The 21,581-nt window shown below is 36.8% G+C and overlaps 1 protein-coding gene across 2 annotated transcripts in view; it reads left to right on the forward strand.

Annotated features, from left to right (window-relative positions):
• The first annotated feature begins 1,067 nt into the window (after positions 1-1,067).
• ELOVL6 (ELOVL fatty acid elongase 6) overlaps positions 1,068-21,581 on the forward strand; it is a 128,449-nt gene continuing 107,935 nt past the window's right edge. Inside the window, exon 1 of one of the 2 annotated variants that reach the window (XM_074275358.1) lies at positions 1,068-1,420. In XM_074275358.1, coding sequence (XP_074131459.1) covers positions 1,332-1,420 — 89 coding nt within the window. In that variant the 5' untranslated portion in view covers positions 1,068-1,331. Of the gene's footprint in view, positions 1,421-2,616; positions 3,081-21,581 lie in introns of those variants that run through there. The other variant, XM_074275359.1, reaches the window with a different exon arrangement.

Genomic DNA, 21,581 nt, shown 5'->3' on the forward strand with positions numbered 1-21,581 from the left:
CTAAGAAATCTCTTTTCCCGAGCTGGGGTGGGAGTTGCTGGAGGAGAGGCATGAGTGTGTAAGGGGAGAGGCCAGTTCTACCTGGTCCTTTATATATCTATGTTTATTTATTTAAAGTTCACAAAGAACATCTACCAAATACATTGTTTAGGTGTTCTTCAAGCCACCTGTAATTTATAGATAACTCGGAAAATGTGCTGAGTAGATTGAGTTTAAATTTTGATATGGGGATGTGTGTGTTGTGTTATGTTGTGTATGTGAGGAGGGGGTACTTGCAATATTATTCTGTTTCTCTCACCTATATAAGTCAAAATTACACATACGAACATAGTCGGCTCCCCCCCCCACACACTAGACCAGTTGTTCCAGTTCCCCTATTCCCTTTTTTTGCCTTAAGTCTTTAACCTTCGCTCCCACCCCGCCCCCCAGCCGCCCAACCTCCATCATACTAACTTCCCTGTGCTCTTTTCCCTTCCCATTCACCCTACACCTGCAAACCTTAATGTGAGCTTTTGATCAAAAGTCTCAGTTCAGCAACCCCCAGTCAGCCCTCCAGCTCATGATTGCTGCAGGCAGTCAGGTTCTCTCAGTCCGGTAAGACTAGCTTGGAGCCCCATCATCCAAGGGGCTGGAGTGGGGGTGGGGTCGGGGAGTGGTAAAGTGGAGGTCATAAGTTTGTGTCTTTACGTCTGCTCTATGAGAAAATGTACCTTTAATTTTCCTTTGGCAAGAAAGCTAGCAGGTTTGACTACTTCTTGGGAACATAGTGGGCTAGCAGAACTTCATTCAAAAGATAACTAGGGAAAGGTCGCTGTGACTCAATGCCAGATTGGAGAGGGCCAATATCAAGGGTGATTAAACACTCAGTGAACTCATATTCACTTAGACTTAAAAAAAAAAAAAATCCCTCCAGGCTCTACGCTTAACTGTAAACAAAATTGTCCTAGGGAGGAGGTCTCTCTCTCGATCCTCACACGGGGTTAATTTTCCAATCACACGAGGGGGAGGAGATTTTCTCGTAGACAAGTAAAGGGTGATGGATAAACGTGCGGGCACTAAGACCGCAAGGCATTCATTTCCTCCTACGGCTGATGCAGAAGCTGAGAGAGGAGAACCCCAGACACAGGAGAAGGAGAATAGGAAGAGCAGGAAAAAGCAATGCTAAATCCAGGATACAGCTGAGAGAGACACAGAAGCTGCACTGGGAGGTGGAGAAATAGGGGGGTGGGTGGGGGAAGGATCGCAGAGAGTACTCTAAAGGGGGGGACGCTTTTGCAGGTAATTTACATATTTTTATATAGAATACGCAGAAATTCAGAGAAGCAGTTCCAATGAACATGTCAGTGTTGACTTTGCAAGAATATGAATTTGAAAAGCAATTCAACGTGAATGAAGCCATCCAGTGGATGCAAGAGAACTGGTAGGTGATGTTTTGATGTAATACTATGACTGCCTTTTTGATGTGCTTTAATGTTAATATTTCTGAACTGAAATTTGAGATACGAATTGCATAAATACTAAGAATTTGTGTAAGTTCTTGTATATCTTGTGTATATACCTCCTATGCTGTGTAAGGGCACCTAGGAAAAATATATAATTCATGTGAATATGCACTATATATTATATAACATAATAGAACACATGTGTTTATTGTGTAGAAAGATGTGTGTATGGCAGAGAAAGGGGGGGTGATTTTTAGCTTCAGAATTCTAAAATGTATAATCTAGTTTTTGTAAGAATCTTTTTTTTCCGTAATGCATGGCTTGGTATGTTTGGAAGGGAAAAGCAGCCTGTGTGTGAAAATTAAGCCTCCATCCCCTGATCACTCAACTCTTTTTTTCCATTCCCTCCCTTCTTATTCGGGTACATTCCTCACACCCTTTCACCATCTCTTTTATGCCCTTCCTTTCTCCTTGCAGCCCTTTCCCATACTACTGCCCCTTGTTTAGCAGCCGCTCCCCTCCTCTCTTTAAGTCCCCCCCTCCCCCCGTCTTCCAGTCCTAATCATTCATTTCTAGGGATCTCTTTTCCCCATTTTGATCCGATCCCTTTTCCGGTAACAGGAAAGGGTGGGAGGAAAGGGACAACAATAATAAAAAATGAATGAACCCCAGCATGCGGAGAGATTGGCACCATTATTAACTTTTTGCTTTTAAATGAAAACGCGCCCCTGGCCCTCTCTAACAATTTGCTAGGTGTTGAACAATTTTAATTCAAGTTTGGCACTAGAGCCGAAAACAGTTCGGGCCTCCGTGGTCCTGGGAGGGGGAGGGGGACAGGGAGGGAATCTGGGGCTCCTACTCAGAAAAAGTTCTGAGGGAAGCATCCGTCTTGTTTACTATGTATGCTCCTTTCCTCAGCGCCGCAGAAAATCCCAGTGCTAGGTGATCCAGTGTCACCTTGCAATATTTATCAAGAGGAGCATGTAATGGACTAATCCCTGTAGTCAGATACAGGGGCAGGGTTATATTTTTCTTTCCTATTGAGAGTCTTGCAAAGGCTCCATCAGGCAGCAGTCCCCAAGCCTAGATAAATAGCCCAGACTGCTCTAACCCTCCCAGAGGTTCGATCTTTTCCCAGCACGCCAACCGAGCTGCAGACCCACGCGTGCGCGCACATAGACCGACACTGATACAAACACACCCTCAATCCATCAATGAGAACCCAGCTGGAGCTGGCAAAAGGCGAAGCCAGGCTGGCGGACCATGGGGGAATAGTGGTGGAGGAGGAGTGGGGTGCCGAGGAAAAGAGGTTCAAATCGGCCTCTATCTAGCACCCCCTCCTCCGGAACGAGGGAGAGCGTGCCCCTAAGTGCTCCAGGAGCAAGGACGCCATCCCCTCCGGCCGAGGGGCGCACACTCTCACGCACACGTGTACTCGGACGCCCTACCGGCTCCTTTCCCTCTCCCCTCGCGACCACTTCCTCTCCAGGCCGGACTTGGCAAGCCTTTCCCTCTTGCCTCTGCATTTAACCCTTTCTCGTCCCTTTCCTTGGGTTTCCCCACCCCCGGGGCAGAGTTTGCTCTAAAGGGGAGGCCGGCGGTTTACTGGAAAAGACGGGAGATGGAGCCTGCTTAGAGGTAGGAGGAGGAGCTCCTCGCGTTTGCTCTGGCTGCCGTAGTGCTGGGGGACGGCGGGGAGGAGGTGGGGAGGGGAGGAAGAGAGAGAGAGCGAGGGGGAATGCGGAGGAAGCGGTGGTGTGATGTGGGGTGAGCGCGTGCTTGTATAATGTGCGCGCATTTGTGCGCAGAGAAGGGAAGAAGAGTGGAGGAGACGTTTTTGGAGGAACTGGAAATATGTTACACGCAGAGGTTTCTGGGCGTGCTCAGCCAGCGTAGAAGAGTGTGGTGACGGCGGCAGACTGGCACACGCCCAGCAGTGGCTGGGGTAACGTCCAGGTTGACCACTGGGGGAGGCCTGGAACTCCTGTTGAGCGCCTTCAGCTCGTAGAAAATTAAACATTTTTTAAAAGCCCCGTTTGGCCCCCTCCAAACCGCAGACTTCTCTTCACCTCCACCCCTCGGCATCCTTTTTGATCAATTTCTGGAAATCTCTCACTCCTTAGTGGTTGTGGTGGAGAAATGAAAACTAACAATTACTAAGTATCCTTAGACAAGTTTAGTTGATGTCACTTTGCTGTATTATTCCTGTGTTACATATATTCTTCCCAATTGAGTCCCCCCACTAACGGGCATCATCAGCTATTTCTTTTGTCCACGTAGCTCTTGTTTGACTTTCTGCAATAGCTGCCTCACGTCCAATTTCCTGTGCCCTATCAACTGTAGTGTTCTGTTCATTCTTTAGTGAATTGCTGTTAAAGCACAGTTGCTCTCAGTAGCTATATAACTTATTCCAACTTTTCTTTAAAAAAAAAAATGCCCACTCCCTTCTCTGACCCTTTTTAAGTGAATTCTTACTGTGTTTTTTTTTCTATCTCATCCCCTAACTCGTCATTATTCTACTCCCTTTAGCCTGTATTTTTTTCCCTTGCTAACTTCTTTCTTCTCTATCAGGTTTGGTTAACCTGACAGATTGTACTTAACACAGCTTCAGTCCCAAATCTCATTACCTGCCATTTTAAACTTCCTATTCTACACTAGTTTTCCATCAGTGTTTGGTCAGATCCTTTATCTATTTAAAATTAAGGTTGTTTTTTTTTTTTTTTTTCAATTCACAGAATTTGCTTTCTCTCCTCCTATACATAGATACACATAATGTTTATGTATGTGTGTGTGTATTTTAGCCACGCATTTCATTCTAGTGTTCTCACTCTTCTCCTTTGCTTAATCCCTGTCTTACACTCTCATTTTCATTCCTTCTAGGCCTGTACAAAACAAACTGTGAAACCTGTTTGTCAGTTTTACCTATGTCAAACACATTCTTAAAGCATTTCCGTTAGCTTCCCAATTTCACCTCCAGCTGTTAAGGAAGAAACAAAAAAACACCACAAAGGACTTAATAATGAGTGTTTGTCAGAAATTTACCTGCCATTATCCCCTCTCCCTCAGTAATGTGGAGAGGAACTAGCTGCTTGTGGCTGGACACCTGTTGAGGCCTGGTGGAAGTAATGGGTTACTTTAAAGATTGATGTATTTCTAGAAAACTTCCTATAATGTTTTATTATAACCACTATTAGTTATTTGTTTCCTTGCAGGTGGGGTTGGCATTAGCTTCTGAGGAATGAAAAGTAATGGATTTTTCTTTCATAACCCTTCCCACACATACATTGTTCTCAGTCTATAAGACTCTTCAGTATTTGACTTAATTTCTTAGATTTTTTTATTATTTTAGCTCTGGATCTTGTTCTTCCCTAAATGAAGGTGGAGAGAGCATCCCCATGCTTAGATTTTTTTTTTTTTTTTTTGGAGGTAATAGGGTAAACTACCTACTTGAAATATTGTCTGGTGAACTAATTGATTTATTTATATGTTGACATCCTCATTTTGCTGATCTAAAGAGTGGCTTTTTTCTTTATATAAGACTTCTCACTTTCCCAAATTCAGGCATATGTTTAAAAAACGATTTGCATATTCTTAACTCCAGAACCACTTTTTGTTAGAATTGGGAGGAACCTTTTGTGATCTTTTAGGTCTGTCCCTCTTCTTCTAGGTGGGAAAACTGAGGATCAAAGTGTGGTTACTTAAGGAACTTGACCAAGGTCACAGCACTAATTTGAAGAGCTAGGATAACAGGCTCAAAAGTCATTGAAATTTCATAATGGGAGACAAACACAAAAGAGACCTATCAGGCCAACTCCCTTACTTTTGAGAAATCACTTTCCGTTCTCAGTCTTTTGTTCAGTTTCATCATTGAATTCTTTTTTTTTTTTTTTTTCCCCCTGAGGCTGGGGTTAAGTGACTTGCCCAGGGTCACACAGCTAGGAAGTGTCTGAGATCAGATTTGAACTCAGGTCCTCCTGAATTCAGGGCTAGTGCTCTATCCACTACGCCACCTAGCTGCCCCCTTTTGTTCAGTTTAAACTGAACTCTAGTATATAATGTTGAGTGAAGTTGGTGGGTTTTTCTTAATGATTTAGTCTTAAATTGTGTAAGATGGAAAATGCCCTTTCTAGGGAAATGTTTCAAATCAATTTATTTTTAAAAATACAATGTTAAAATTAATTAGAGCCACCAATCACCTGAAATATTTTATTTTTATTTTCATTTATTTATTGCTGAGGCAATTGGGGTTAAGTGACTTGCCCAGGGTCATACAGTTAGGAAGTATTAAGTGTTTGAGACTAGATTTGAACTCAGGGCCTCCCTGACTTCAGGGCTGGGGCTCTATCCCCTAGCTGCTCTGAAATCTTTTGAAAATGTCTATTTATTTATCACTAAATAGACCTCCTAAGCAGTGTTTGAAAAACTATTAAATTTTATAATTGTACCAGTACAGTTTATTTCTCTATAGTCTAAACACATCAGGGTGACATCCAGAATCTTCCAGGAAATAAAGGTAAAAGATCTTTTTCTGTATCTGGATTTCTAACATGATTGTCTAGGCTGACATCATTTACATTTCTCCTATAATGGGTATTTTGTTATAGATTATATAAATGGGATCCCTTTGAAGGATAAATTTTGCTGTTTTTATGGTAAAGTTGTTTATGGTAAAGTTGTTCAAGCAGTCAGGGTGACCTCTTTTCCCATGAATTTATAGGGACCATATTTAAGGTCCCATGGTTCTTGGGGAAACTAGAGACAACAGTGGATAGAACATTAGCCATGTAGGTAAGAGGACCTGATTTCAAATCCATTAATCTGGGCAAGTCACTTAATTCCAGTTGTCTAAAAAAAATAAATAAATATTACTGATTCTAGGAAGATAAGCAGATATTAATGGAATAAGTAAAACTGTCAAAACAGGAAAGATTTTTACTAAAGATATGTTTATCAATTTTTAAATTATCTCAGTGAATGCTTCAATATTGATCTAGAAGATTAGGGATTAATAAAGACATGAGATGGAATGCTATATTCATTTTAACTTCGTAAGATATTTTATCCACAATATATTAGAATAGCATGAAAAGCAAGAAAAATATAATCTGGAGAGGAACACACCATAATAATTTCAGGTAAAAACATTCCTGGCTTAATAAGACAATTTTTATCTGTTAAGTGGCAATTTAGTTCCCAAATTATAGGAAAAGCTTTACATGATATTAAAGATGTTGTAAGTATTACAGTTTTGAAGTGAATATGACTCACTTAATTTGAACAGGAACTTATTAAGAACCTACTATGTGTTACATAGTCTGAGTTGTAAGTGGATAGTCCTTAGTCCTTTCACAGAAAGAGAAATAGGGGCAATTATGTAGTTTTTCTTAGTTGCTGTATCTTTGTCTTTTCTCCTTTTAAGCTAGACTCTAGATCAATTTACTACTGCTGCTAGCAAGAGGGCAAAATTGACTCGGAAGTGCAAAATAGATATAAAATACATTGGAGGAGCAGAGATATTGTCCTCAGCCATCCACTCTAATACCAAACAGTGCCTTTACGCCTACTTTAACTCTTAGATTCCTGGCTCCGTCTAACTGCAGAGGATGACAGTCGATACAGTTGTAATTGTCTGGCCAATGATAATTATCTTCTGATGTCTGCTGACATGGTGTTCACCAATAGGAAAACAGGAGGCCTGTGCTGACTGCCCTAACATTATGTATGTAAAATGATGTCATGAAAGAGGGCTTGCCTCTTTCATGCTGTAGAACTTGCCTCTAATCCCTCCGGCAGCCTTCTCCCCTTTTTGTCACTGTAACATCTCCCGGAGCTACTTGCAGCAATTTACCCAACTCGCCCTGCTACTTTTTTTTCCTTTCTTTTTTTAAATAAATAGTGGTGAAAAGGTCTGTCTATTGTCTTTTTTGTTTCTCATTAAAGGAATGTAGGATTTTTCAGAGCTCACAGGGAATTTTAAATCTTATTTTTAATCACAAATATCACTTAAAACTTTTTTTAAAATAAGAAACAATGTGTCATTTATATTCATTCTCTTCTCCAGCCCGTTGTGTTTCAAATGGTGCTAGTTGACTGTTTTTCTTTACACTTACCTGAAAGTCCAAACTGGTGATAATATAGTTTAAATATCAGAGGAAAAGCTAAACACTATACATGGAATAGGTCTAAGCCTTCTGCCCCACGACTCCAGTTCAGATGCCTATCTAACACACACACAAGGTCCCATAGGATCTTGGGTTTCTTCCCAAGGATGCAAACACACAGAACAAATGAGACAATTTTTAGGTAAACCCACAGAGAAAAGTGAAGAATTGTGGTAGTTAAAATTGTGATCTGGATATTCCTTTGGCCTGAAGTATATAGAAAATTGCTTGAGTTAACATTTACATGTTTAGACATAGATGAATTCTTAACAAAAGGAAATAAAAAATTTTCATCAATCCATAAACATTTGCCTGATGTCCATTTCTGTTCAACCCCTCTTATCTGCTTCTCTTAGAAGTGTTATCTTGGCAGAGGTAATTAGTTATTCATCCCCACAAAAAAAGTTTATTTTCTCTCTTTTTTTTTTTTCAAATAATTGTGGGTTTAAAAAATTTTTTTAATAGATTAGAATAGTAATTTTCAAAGTGTTATTCAGGTACCAAATCCTTTTAAGGGATCTGTGAGGCAAAATTATTTTAATAATAATACTAAGGTGAATGCATCTGCATCACAGGTATAAATCACATTTTAAAAAAAGTTTTTTGGAATCCAGTAATTTTTAGAAATGTAAAGGAGCTTTGAGGATAAAAATTGTTTGAGAGGAGAACTGTTGGGTTAAAAATAAAAATTGAAAATTCAAAGAAATATATAGCAACTGACATTTATTATAGCACAAGAGTACAAACCTAATAGATTTTATTTTTTAATAGATGAAGAAGTCAAGACTTAGAAAGATTCAGTGACTTACCCCAGATCACACATCAAGGAAAAGTTATAGATGGGATTTGAACATGGTCCTCTTAAGAATTATATATTCTTTTCACTATACCACAATTTTATTATGACATAGTATATTCTGTGTTTCTTGGACATCATATATTGTGTATCATAAAAGAACCATTTATTCGCTTATGGAAAGATGCTTTTAGCTACTAAATGAAGAGTATGTTTAAAAAGTACATAGAGTTGGGATTTATAAGATCATGTAAATGATTAGATGATTAGAGATAAACTAATGCAAACTTCTCATTTCATATGAAGAAAGTGATTTCTCAAGAGATCACAGAGCAGAAGTAAGACTTCTTGACCCCAAATGTGTTGCCTTTTTTTTATAATTTGATTTTTTTTAATGGAAAAAAGTATTTTTCCCCTCTTCTAAATCTAGCTCCATTGGAAAAGAGAAAAAATGAAAAGCCAAATGCATTTAACAATTATGACAAAAACGCATAACAAATTTCTGAATTGGCCACATCCCAAAATGTATCATTCTTCATATTGAGTCTGTCAACTTCTCTGTAAGGAGATATACTTCATTGTAGTCAAGCACTGTATTGGTTGGAGTTCTCAAATCTCTCAAAGTTGTTTGTCTCAACTATGTGGTTGTAATCATTTGTTCTCTTGATTCTTCTCCCTTTACTACAGATCAGATTCTATAAGTCTTCCTAGGTTTCTGTAAAACCTTTTTGTTTTTTCTTATTAAAAGGTACTGTTTTGTCATATCTGTTCTATAATTTGTTTATACTTTCACAACTGAAACACTCCCTTCATTTACAATTCTTTGCCATTATTAAAAAAAAAAGTTGTCTACATGGATCCTTTTCCTTTTCTTTAATGTCTTTGAGTCTGTGCCTTTATCATGTCTGTCCTTAAATGTTACATCAGCTAGATCAGCAGAGACTCTGAAACCTAGCGAAAAGAAAAGATAGGTTTTCTGACAATTTGTGGAGTATTGCTCAAATCCTTTTAGGTATAATTTGATTACTTTTAAACCTTCTGTACATGAGTATGTGCAAATTTATGTTGCCAGCATAGTTTAGATCTTACACAAAATGTTCATCTAGTGTAACATTACAAATAGTTGCCAATAGCTTTAATTTAGAAGCATTGATAAAGGAGAACAAGGGAACTGTGTTGAGCTACACTCAAATGTAAATTTATATATGTAATTTAAGTTCGTGGTTCCCTTTATACTTTCCAGATATCCTAGACATAAGGTCAATACTAATAAAAATAAATTTCATGAATTATCACAAGACTGTTGTTTTAGTGAGTGAATATCTCTGCAATCTGCAGTGTGGGTGAAGTACCTCCGTTTCCAATTTCACAGATCCCTAGAAAAATCTAAATATGTTTCAGTCTGTCTGTAAACACTTGCTAGGGACTTGCATTTTGCCTATGCTAAGTGTTTTGTTTTGTTTGAGGCTGGGGTTAAGTGACTTACCCAGGGTCACACAGCTAGGAAGTGTTAAGATTTGAACTCCTGAATTCAAGGCTTGTGCTAGCTGCCCCGACTATGCTAAGTGTTAAAGATACAAAGAAAAACCCTCCCCTCAAGGAGCTTACAATCTAAGGAGGGTGTCAATATGCAAATAGTACAAAACAATACAAACTGATATAGACTGGCTAAATAGGAAATAATCAACTCCGGGAAGGCACTAGACTTAAGGAGAATCAGTAAAACTATGTTTGTCCAATCATTCAATCAGATTTATAAGGATATATTTCTTAAGCAAAATACTTTTGATAATCTTATTTTTTTCTTAATGTTATAGTTTAATTAAATTTTGCTAAGATTTACCATGGAATTCAATTTAACAAGAATTTTTAAAGCTCCTACTGTATGTTGCTCACTATGCTAAGACTATGTGGACAAGAATAGTAAACAATCCCTTTAAAGAAATTGTTTCTTTAGGAATTATATGAATCTCTCACTTGAGGTTCTGAATTATTTGACTTGGCTCCAAATTGATAGTCATTTACAAATTGATTCATTTTGAATTGCTACTGCTCTGATGGGAAAACAAACAAACAAACAAAAACCAAGAAATGTACTAATAGAAAATATTTTATAAATGGAAATCATATGTAAAATTAAGTGATTTTTAGATAAGGACAGCCCTAATGCTGACGCAGACTACAACCATTTCTAAATTTTAACATGAATTTCAGAACATCCTTTACTTGACCATATTAAAAAGTTTCTTTATGTGTGTGTGCATATGTATGTGTATATTAAATGACTGTCAATTTGGAGCCAAGTCAGATCATTCAAGTCAGCATCAGTTTATGTATCTTCTGAAATTAGCCTGTTCATTATTTCTTATAGAACAATAATAATCCATATCATTCATAAAGCATAATCCTCTCCCAATTGTTAAGCATCCATTCAATTTCTAATTCTTTGCTACCACAAAAAAAGCTACAACAAACATTTTTGCACATACGGGCCCTTTTCCCTCTTTTATGATCTCTTTGGGATATAAAGTCTAGTGACACTGCTGGATCAAAGGATTTGCACACTTTTTCTAGCTCTTTGGGCATAGTTCCAAATTAGTTTTCAGAATAGTTGAATCATTTTGAGGGGAAATCCTGAAACTGTCTCTCCCTGACTTTGGGGGGAACACTTAAGAAACTCCTTGAACCCTTAGAGATGCTCTCCCCTGAGAAAGACCTGCCCAAGGGAATCAAGATAAGTAGTTTCATTCTATTATCCTGGAGGAGACCAGCACACCCTGCATTGATAACCCCCACTACTGATTACATCCTTTATTAAATTGAAGATTAGTTCAGGGACACTCAATTGAAAATCTTCTATTCAATCGGAAGATTTCGGTCTGATTTCAACTCAAACTGTCTCAAGCCCTTAGCTAAAGTTTCAAATTATAAAAAGGGGCAACTTGGGGCACTTCCTTGCAGAGGGCCAAAGCAGGACAATGCCTTGTAAAGAACCCCTCTCTCTCCTTGGCATATCCTCCTGCCTGGACCTCTGAAAGATATTCTTTTTTTCAGCATTAACCCCTCTTTACCTCCTGCCAGGATTTCTCTGCTAGGAACTTTATCTCTCTCTGTCGGGACCTGACTTTTCAGTGCCAATAAACTTCTTTTTGCCAGTCTAACTGTTCAGGTTCATAAATTCCTTTACAAAGGATCTGCGCCAACCAGCAGGGGTTCCCACAACTGTGCTGTGCGCTGAACCTCATCGTTTCACAGCTTCATCAACAATGTATGTGTCCTAGTTTTCTCACATTCCCTCCAACATTTATCATCATCTTTTCCTGTCATATTAGCCAATCTGAGAGGTGTGAAGTGGTATCTCAGAGCTGTCTTAATTTGCATTTCTCTAGTCAATAGTGATTTAGAGTGATTTTTTAAATAAATGGCTTTAATTTCTCTATCTGAAAATTATCTGTTCATATCTTTTGATTTTTTTGTCAATTGGGAAATAACTTATATTCCCTTAAATTTAAATATAACATTAGTTTCAGACCACAGGCAAGAGCAGGCTGTCTTTATTACAAAGAGGAATTATACAGAAGTGCTATAAAAATGTTATCAGAAAAGACAGTGAACCAGTCATATTGCAAGAGAAAGGGACAACCCATGTCTTCCAGTTATATCAATACAATCCCTAGGGACCCTTGTATCCTCTCTGTTTATAATAACATTGTGTTTTAACACAATAGTCTCTAGGGATAAGATGACAGATCAGTTGTAGTCATAGTGTATAAAGTTAAAATGTTAGCATTTAGTAATACCACCAAGAAAAAGAACTTGCTCAATATACTGAATAATTTATATTTAAAATATTATTAAATGTATTTTCTATCTTGTGTTATATAATATTCAAAATTTTTTTTCTAATTGAAAAAAGGATACAAAATGCAAAACCCACAATTTTTGATCATTGAAAACTAACAGTTGTCTTACAGTACTTTATTATATTAAGAGTGTTGTCTTTCTTGGATTTTTAGGTGGCTACTGATGAATCATTAGAAACATTCAGGGTTTAGTTGAAATTTTACATAGTTTGCATTTTAGTTCTTTGGTTCTTCACCGTTTCTATTAATCCATAGTATGATTTTAATAAATGTTTATTTTAATAAGTGTTTTACTACCAATCTACTAAAAAATGTTATTATAGCTGATAACACTTTTTCTAAGTTTTTGGAATTTATATCCAGTGGCAATTCATGTGTGCAGAATTAATTAGAAATTAAATGCATTTAAATAACATGACCTACCTGAAAGGGATTGATATTTTTAAGAAGAAATTAGTGTTGTGTTTTTTTGTTTGTTTTGAAGTTGAGAGCATTAGGATCTTCCCAGAAGATCCTAAATGGAAAAAAAAAAACAAAAAACCAACCTTGAGTTAAAGCTTAATAAAAATTTCATCTTGAAATCCTTCTTTCTCTGGGCACCTTCTATTAAAGTTAGCAAGAGTTGCAAGGTAATTGAAAAAGACATTGTGGTGATATAAGGAGGAAGTGTTATATTTTAATAGTTTTGATAATTATGAGGAAGTCAAAAACAAACAAAAAAGGATCCCTGAATTTCAGAGATGTATCAAGTTTGGGATTCCAACTTTTTTTAGATTCCAACTTTAAAATAGATTTTGTAGGATCATAGTTTTAAGAGCTGAAAGGGACCTTAAGGCCATTTAGCCCAACTCTGATTTTACAGGATAAGGAAACTGAAATACAGAAAACTTAAATAATTTATTCAAGTTCTCAAAAATAGTAAATCCTTTAACTCCAAAGCTGGCATATGTTCCACTGAACCATTCTAATTTGTTTAGTGTGGTATGGTGTAGTTAGTTGAAAAAGCCCTAGATATGTCATCAAATAGATTGGACTTGTACCCTGATTCAGCTATTTCTTGGTTTCAGTACATTCATCCAAATAACAAAATTAAACTAGATGCCATTTAGCTTATGTTCCTAAGAGTCCATTTAAAGGCTTTTAGAATACCTTTTTTTTTTTTTTTTTTTTTTTGATATCCATTGAGTTAAAAGAACAGGTTGTATGCTACAATCATAAAAGTTCTCAGTATATAGTTACATTTGTTTTGTTGAGAGATACTCATATATACAACAAACTTTGCCTGTATGATCTTGGACATGTCAAATACCTACTCTACACCTAAGTTTTCTCATCTATAAAATGAAATGAAGGATTTGGACTAGAACACCTTTAAGGTTTCTTCCAGCTCAAAAATCCTATGTATGGGCATTGTTGGCACAATACTACTAAAGAAATTTTTCAATAAAACTATCTGTGATTTTGTCTGGATTATATATTTTCCAGCTACCAAGGCTTATACCCAGAATTACAGATCTAAAAAATAGTTTAGTCTGGCACCTTACTCTTTTGAAAATGTTAATTTTTCACAATGAGCAATATAATCTGGCTACCACACTTAAATAATACAGCCATTAATCTGATAGCAAGTTTCTTAAATTAAGGGTCCTTAAAGAGGAATACCTCTCCATAGTATTTTTTTCTCTCCACTCTCCAAACTGAAAATACCATAGCCTCATCATTTCCAAAATCAATGAAGCAAAAATCACCTCCCTTTCTTGAATTTTTTAGTGGTACCTGGGATAATGCTTACTGATGGCTAGGTCAGTGCCGGCTAATGGTTAGGAATGGACATTATCATGTAGGCCTATCTGTCGGTAGAGTCAGACTGAAGCAGTGTGAGAACATCATCCTCTTTACAAGCTATGCACAGTGACAAATTTTTTTCTTCATGGGGCATTAACTAAAACAGTACCATAAAGTGAATTTTAGTCTCTGTGCTTTCCCACAACATGTTCTACTGAAATGGCAAGATAATTCTGTATCTTTCCCAAAAAAAAAACTCAAAAAGGATCATGAAGATGTTAAGATAAGAGTGAAAAATGACTAAATAACCACAGAATCTAGACAAACTGCTAAGATACAAAAAACAAAGGGTAGTATGGCTCTTTGGGCAGGGTGGGGTATTTGGGAACTGTGATTTCAAATATCCCAGAGGAAAAATATGTGGCTCTCTTTGTGAGTTAATAGGAAGCTTACTTCCCCATTTTATTATCCAAACTTCTTCCTATTATAAATTCTGGACTGGAGGTAGCACTTGCTTTTTGAAAAATGGGCTGAGGCAGTGATGACAAACTCAAATAGAAACATGAGCCCCAATCTATATTCCGAGGGCAACATATTGACTTAGTTTCAAATTTCCTTCCTTCCTTCTTCCTTCCTTCCTTCCTTCCTTCCTTCCTTCCTTTCTTCCTTCCTTCCTTCCTTCCTTCCTTCCTTCCTTCCTTCCTTCCTTCCTTCCTTCCTTCCTTCCTTCCTTCCTTCCTTCCTTCCTTCCTTCCTTCCTTCCTTCCTTCCTTCCTTCCTTCCTCTCTCTCTCCTTTTGTTAAATATTTCCTAGTTACATTTTAATCTGGCCTAGGCTATATTCAGAAATGTTTTGGGTTTTATCTGGCCTTCATGTGTTTTGACACTTCTGGGTTAAGTGGCTGATAGTATCTTTAATGACCAAAAAAATCCTTCTGCCCTGTTTCCAGGTGATATGGGAAAATTCTGATTCATAATAAAGAAAATAGATTGTTGTTTTGGATATAATTCTATTTATCTTCAGAGTATATATTTTATATTACAATCCCTTTGGGCTTAGAACTCATATATGTACAGCCTTAAGTTATGTGTCCACTGGGGCAAAAGTTCCCTAGGTACAATACCAATCTAATCTAATAGGGATACAGAAGAAAACACAAATAAGTCTCTGGAGAGGAAATGAATATCTGAAGAATCAATTAAATGAGGTAGCCGTGTGGCATCTGGAAATTGTACAGCACATACCTACCTCATTAACAGTATTACAGTATAACAGACACTTCAAGTCTGTCCATTTGAGAACCACACCAAATAGTTTCTTAGAATGGTATTAGTAAGATAAGTAAGGATGGCTTCAAGGAAACTCCTTCTACTAAAGCTGATTGTCATCCTCTACCTTAGAGACTTGCTTAGAGCACAGAGAGATAAGGGATCCCATGGAGTAGTATTTGGAAGAGGCAGGATTTAAGTCCAAACTTTCTTAGATCTAAGATTACTCCTTGATCCACAACATCACCTTAGGATCCCATGGAGTAGTATTTGGAAGAGGCAGGATTTAAGTCCAAACTTTCTTAGATCTAAGATTACTCCTTGATCCACAACATCACCTTACTAGAGACAACCTCAGTGTTACTTTTCCAAGCAAGGAAATGGGACTATCATAGAACTTCCTCAGGTGTTTTTTTTTTTTTTTTGTTTTGTTTTTTAATGTTTACTGTCAAACAGGGAAAAATAATAGGAGTTCCATTAGATTCAGTAGCACACTATTTCTCTCTCCCCCCCCCCCCCAGGCTGGGGTTAAGTGACTTGCCCAGGGTCACACAGTTAGGAAGTGTCTGAGATCAAATTTGAACTCGGGTCCTCCTTCAGGACTGGTACTGTATCCACCTAGCTGCCCCCTCAGTAGCTCACTATTAAAGAGAAAATTCAAGTCAACAATGCATTTATTAAGTACTATGTGCCAGACTTATATATTAATTACTTACTATGTAGCTACTAGGTAGTACAGTGGATAGAATGTTGGGCCTGGCATCAGAAAGACCTAAGTTCAAGTGTGGTCACAGATACTAGCTGTATTATCCTGCACAAGTCACTTAACCCTTTTTGCCTCAGTCTTTTCTTCTGTAAAATTAGCTGGAGAAGGAAATGACAAATTACTCTAGTATATCTTTGCCAAGAAAACCCCAAATAGGATCAAGAAGAGTTAGATGTAACTGAACTAAACATGCCAAACACTAGTAAGCCCTAAGCATACAAATATGAGCAAAAAAAAAGATCAACAGGTCCATTCCTTGCCCTCCAGATTACATGAGTGAAAGTTTGCTGAGTAATAGCCAACTTCATCTCATTTTACAATAGTCTAAGTGTAAAATGTAACCAAATGTAGGGAGGTTTACTTGAATAGAATTCCCAAAAGGTGGATAGAAAAATATATTTGGACAATACTTCCTAAACATATCTTCCACTACTCCTCTTATTTTTAACTCTTTGGGGAAGTTACTAAAATCAATATTAGTCAACAGATAGTACATTTTAAAGCTTAAGGAGAAAATCAGATTTGCCTTCTATTTTGAAGTACTTTTTACTACATGAGTAATTTCAGACTCCTCAGTAAATTAAATTTTTAGAAAATTGGGCCATAGTCTTTTATAAAGTTGACCTAGGTTACATATTGATTTTATTTCATTTGAGGCTTCTTGGGGTTTTTGAAATGTCTGATTGACAACTTGAATGCTACTAATCCATTTCAGGCTAGTTAACAAGATTGATCCAGGATTGGATTAAGTCTTTCTTAAATACTTGGTTGACACTCTCAGTACTTCCAACTCATGTTAAAGGTAATAAAGAACTGGAAATGATATTCAGTACCATCCTTTCTGCTTCTTCCTCACTGCTTCCTCAATCAACCCTTCTGTGAATGTCAGCGGCAAAGTCTGATCATGGAAACTGCTTCTTTTGGAGCTAAATTTTGACTCTGATTTTGCTTTCTCAATCTTTGTCTTATTTTTATTATATAAAATGGTTCCGGTTACCTGTTATCTGATGATCAGTGTCAGTAATAAGTCAGTTATCAAAAGTGCTTAGAACAGAGTTGGGTAGATTCCTTTTTTTTTTTTTTTTTTTTTTTTTTTTTTAACAAATTCATTTCCTACTTTCAAAGTCCATGTTATACTTATTAAATGTTGGATACCAATTTGAGAGTTTGAGAACTTAAAAACAAACCTATTATGATAAGGAAATAATATGATATGATCAATAGAAAAACAAAAATGAAAGTGACCCCTTGGGCAAGAAATATCCACCTCACTACTTCAGAGGCATTAGAGTAAATCTTGAGTAACTGACTTACATACTGAATGCCAAAGACTACTTTTATATTTTTAGCTAATTAACAAAATATTCAGGTTTATTTTTGATGGCATCTTTATTGTGAATTAATTTCATTAATGATCTAAAGCAACATATTAAAATGTAATTGAAGCTACTACAATCTTAAATGACATGAACATTTAGCAGCCATGAAGAAAAGAAAGGTATAAGTAGTACATATACAAAATCTATTAATTAAAGAGAAAATAACAGTTATATTATTCAGTAAAATCTCTATGATGTCTTTCCATGCATGAAAAAACAAAATAAAATGTCAATTTATGTCTTTATAGCAATTGCTTTTTAGATTGATAGTCATAGTTCTTTAGTCATGGAGGTAAACAGCTATCAAAAATATACTGTAAAATAATTTTATGGACTTAATGGTATTTAATGGTAATGCAAAAAAAGATAGTAAGACATAGCATGACCTCAAAGCCAAGAGAATCTGAATTCAAATACAGCCCTTGACACATTGGCTGTGTACCACTGGACATAACACTTAATCTCTTAATATCTTGTTCAGTCATATCCAACTCTTCATGACCCCATTTAGAGTTGCCTTAACAAAAACATTAGACTGGTTTGCCATTTCCTTCTCCAGCTCATTTTACAGATGAGGAACTAAGGCAAACAGGGTTAAGTGAGTTGCCCAAGGTCACATAGCTAGTAAATTGAATCAACATCTATGTTATTAAATCTTCTATAAGAGAGGAAAATACAATAAATGAGAACCTTTGGTTTTCTTTTTATATTTTCTGGGGTTTTTTTGGGTTTGATTTTTGTTTGTTTTGGGGGAGGTGTTGGAGATTTGGATCTTGTTATTTATTCATTGGCTGCTTAAGGACTCAATACTGATCAGTCCAGATATTTTAAAATCTGGTTGATGTTTGGTTTTTTTTTTTTTTTTGACTTGAATTGATTTTCTCTACTTTAGACAATTAAGTATCCCTCTATTAATGCTAGACTCAATGAGAACATCCAATTGATGTTATCACTGCTTTACCTTAAGACTCCCATTCTCCAGAAGTAGCAATTATAGATGTGGATCGCCACACTCAGCCACTGGTTTCATTTTTAAAAGCAACATCTTTCATTATTCATGAATTTTAAAGTAAATGTCAACCATATTCATATCAATTCTAATGACATATTAATATAGTGAGTCTAAATATTACTTTATACACAACAAAAAAAGTTCATAATGTAGAGATTTTTCACACTGAAATTTAAATGACATCATTATATTTGAGCAAATGAAACAACTAATTGATTAACAGAATTGTCCACTGTTGTGTTGGCATTGTTAAGGCATGGTGTACAGTGAAGTTTGGGGGTTTTTGTTTTGTTTTGTTTTTAGAATGGTTTGATTTTTGTGTATGTGGTAATATGTTTGGTACAGATCTGAGATTCATCAGTGTAAATGCCCAATATGGAGACTTTACTATATGTGTGACCCTGAGCAAGTCATTTGCCTTTGTTCATCAACTGGAAAATGGGAATAATAATAACACTAACCTCATAAGATTGTTGTGGGTATTAAAGAAAATAATATTTATAAAGCCTTTAGCACAGTTCATGGCAAATAGTAGGTACTACACAAATAATTATTTCTTTCCTCTACTATGACCAGAGTTCCCCTTTGTTGAGATAGGTTCAGAAACTTATCTTATATCTTATTATCTTATAGTTTCACTGAGTTAGGCACTGACAGGTTAAACATTGAGAAGACTTGAACTCATATGCTCCTTCCTCTTTATTGACTCTCAGGCACCTTAACAGTAAGGAGAGAGAAAACAGAGTAAAGAAAATAATTTTAATCAGCTCTATTCAATGTAGGCAATGGGTCAACAATCTGAGAAAGTGAGTCACCAGGAGTGGCTCCTTTTATCTGTAGAATTCTTTAGATCAGGAACTTGCTGTTGTATACCTCAGCAAAGGTACTTAGAGTAACATGGCACACTGTTCAGAAAGCAAACTGGTCAGTTGTGACCAGTTTCTTCCTGTTCCCAATTTTTGTTTGTACCAAACTACTATGTTTGTGACCAGCTGAGTCCTAATTACCTTTTCTTTGGAGAGATGAGAAGTTCTTTGCATATACACAGATTAAACAGATTTTTTTAGATTTCTTAAATGTGTGAAATGATAGATCATAAAGCTACCTCTCATTTTATAGATGACCAAAATGAGGACTAGAAAGGCCAAGTGACACAGAGACACATGACACAGAGGTTTTCAGGTGTCCTCTGATTACACAGTGAAACAGTGTTCTTTTCCCTCTTCCAGGTCCATCTACACAAGAGGAAGAAAAGGAGAAAGTCAATAATGAAATTTGAAAGGGTTAGAGAACTAGCTGTTGTATGAATATCATGGGTTTTTTTTTTTTTTTCACTTTATCTAGGTCATCCGGGGTAAAGCAGGCTTGACAAATAAGCCTAATAAACAGGTATAAAAATTAGAAACCATATGTTTTAATAGACACACATCTCAGTAAGAAACTGCTCTGGCACTTTGGTAAGTCCACATTATTAGCAAGAATCCCAAGTATTTTAGTATTTCAGGCTAATTCAGAAATAAGTTATTTTTTTCCTGAAGCAAAACTTTTCAGAAAGTTAGCTGTCAGCTATAAATAATGGCATGCTCTTCTGACTGAATTTCATTTGTACTAAAATAAGTTACTGTCAGGGGATGTCAATAGAGTTCTTGCAGAATTTGCATAAGGTATAGAAGTATGCAGAATATCATATATGTTACATTTTGTGATTGATTGATAACTTAGATTTTTGGTACCATCCTTTGCCTGAAGGTTAAGTACCATAGATATTGAGGATGCTTAACATGTGGATAATTCAAGATTCTGTTCTCAGTTTAGAAAACTCTTGTCTTTTAAAATCTTAACATCAAAAACATGTTGTTAAAACTGCAAAAGTTAAGTATTGTTTTGTTAATGTAATCAACTTTGAAAGCCAAAAAAACCCTATTATTCATATTTTTTTAAAGGGAGTAGGAAATGTTTTGTATTTTGGGGAAGGACTAAAGGGGGTACTTAATTATTCAAACTGTCTTATCTGAAGGAATAAAATTATTCACAACTTGGCTAATTCCTGTTTGACTTTATTCTCTTAGGATGGTGTAACATGCCCTCCTGGCAGTTACAATTACTAGCCTGTCCTAGGCCCAACAGAGTACTTTTGACCACTGTCCTTTGCAGTGTCAACTCTACCCGGCTCACCTCCTCTGAGGCCTTCAGAGGTCTCTGGCCACAATCTCTTGAATCTATAGCTTAATAACCGGTAGCACGCTCAAGAACAGCCACGTGTAATCTTAAAAGCCTTTATTGTACCTACTCACATAATGCTCTGATGCCCTGACTTGTTGGTTCCTGAGTGAACACCTGGTCAGAAGACCCACGTGTTCACTACCAAAATCCTTACCTCTTTTGGCTACCCATCTCGGCTTGGCCACCCAGGCTAGGGAGCCAGGGTAAAGAGCTCGACTGCTGTCTGCAGTGGGCTTATAAAGAACCTGTGAGGAGAGTGTTATGCCCAAGGAGGTACAAAGCAGCAGATCAGTAAACAGAAGTATGACAATGAGAACTAGGCTCAACAGTGGCCCAAGTGTTCAACCCATTCATTAAAGTCATACTCAAGGAGATAATAAGCCAAAGAGGTTGGATGCCAATGAGGTAGGATGTCAACACTGAGGTGGGAAGTCAACAAGGTAAAACATCACAATTCTAGTTAACAATTAAATATCAGTGAGGTAGGTTGTCACAATTCTAGTTCACTTTCACACATGACACTTGTCACAATTCTAGACCAATTCTAGTTCCTCACAATTCTCTATTGCACTTTTCCCAATTCTAGAGCAATTCTAGTTTCTCACAATTCTCTATTGCACTTGTCACAATCCTAGAGCAATTCTAGCTTATCACAATTCTCTATTGCACTTTTCACAATCCTAGAGCAATTCTAGTTTCACAAGTGCACTTAAGCAAAGTCATTTCCAGAAACATTGTCTCAATAACAATGGCAGGTGGATGTGTTGGTTTTTCACCCACTAATTTAAAAGCATAGTCCTTCAATAGAAAGCATAGGGCAAAGCCTCTCCCCAGGCCACCATATGGCAAGTAGCCACGGGAGAAGCAAGCAAGCCCATTGTCCAT

The sequence above is a fragment of the Sminthopsis crassicaudata genome, chromosome 6 (assembly GCF_048593235.1).
Source record: "Sminthopsis crassicaudata isolate SCR6 chromosome 6, ASM4859323v1, whole genome shotgun sequence".
Taxonomy (NCBI): Eukaryota; Metazoa; Chordata; class Mammalia; order Dasyuromorphia; family Dasyuridae; genus Sminthopsis; species Sminthopsis crassicaudata.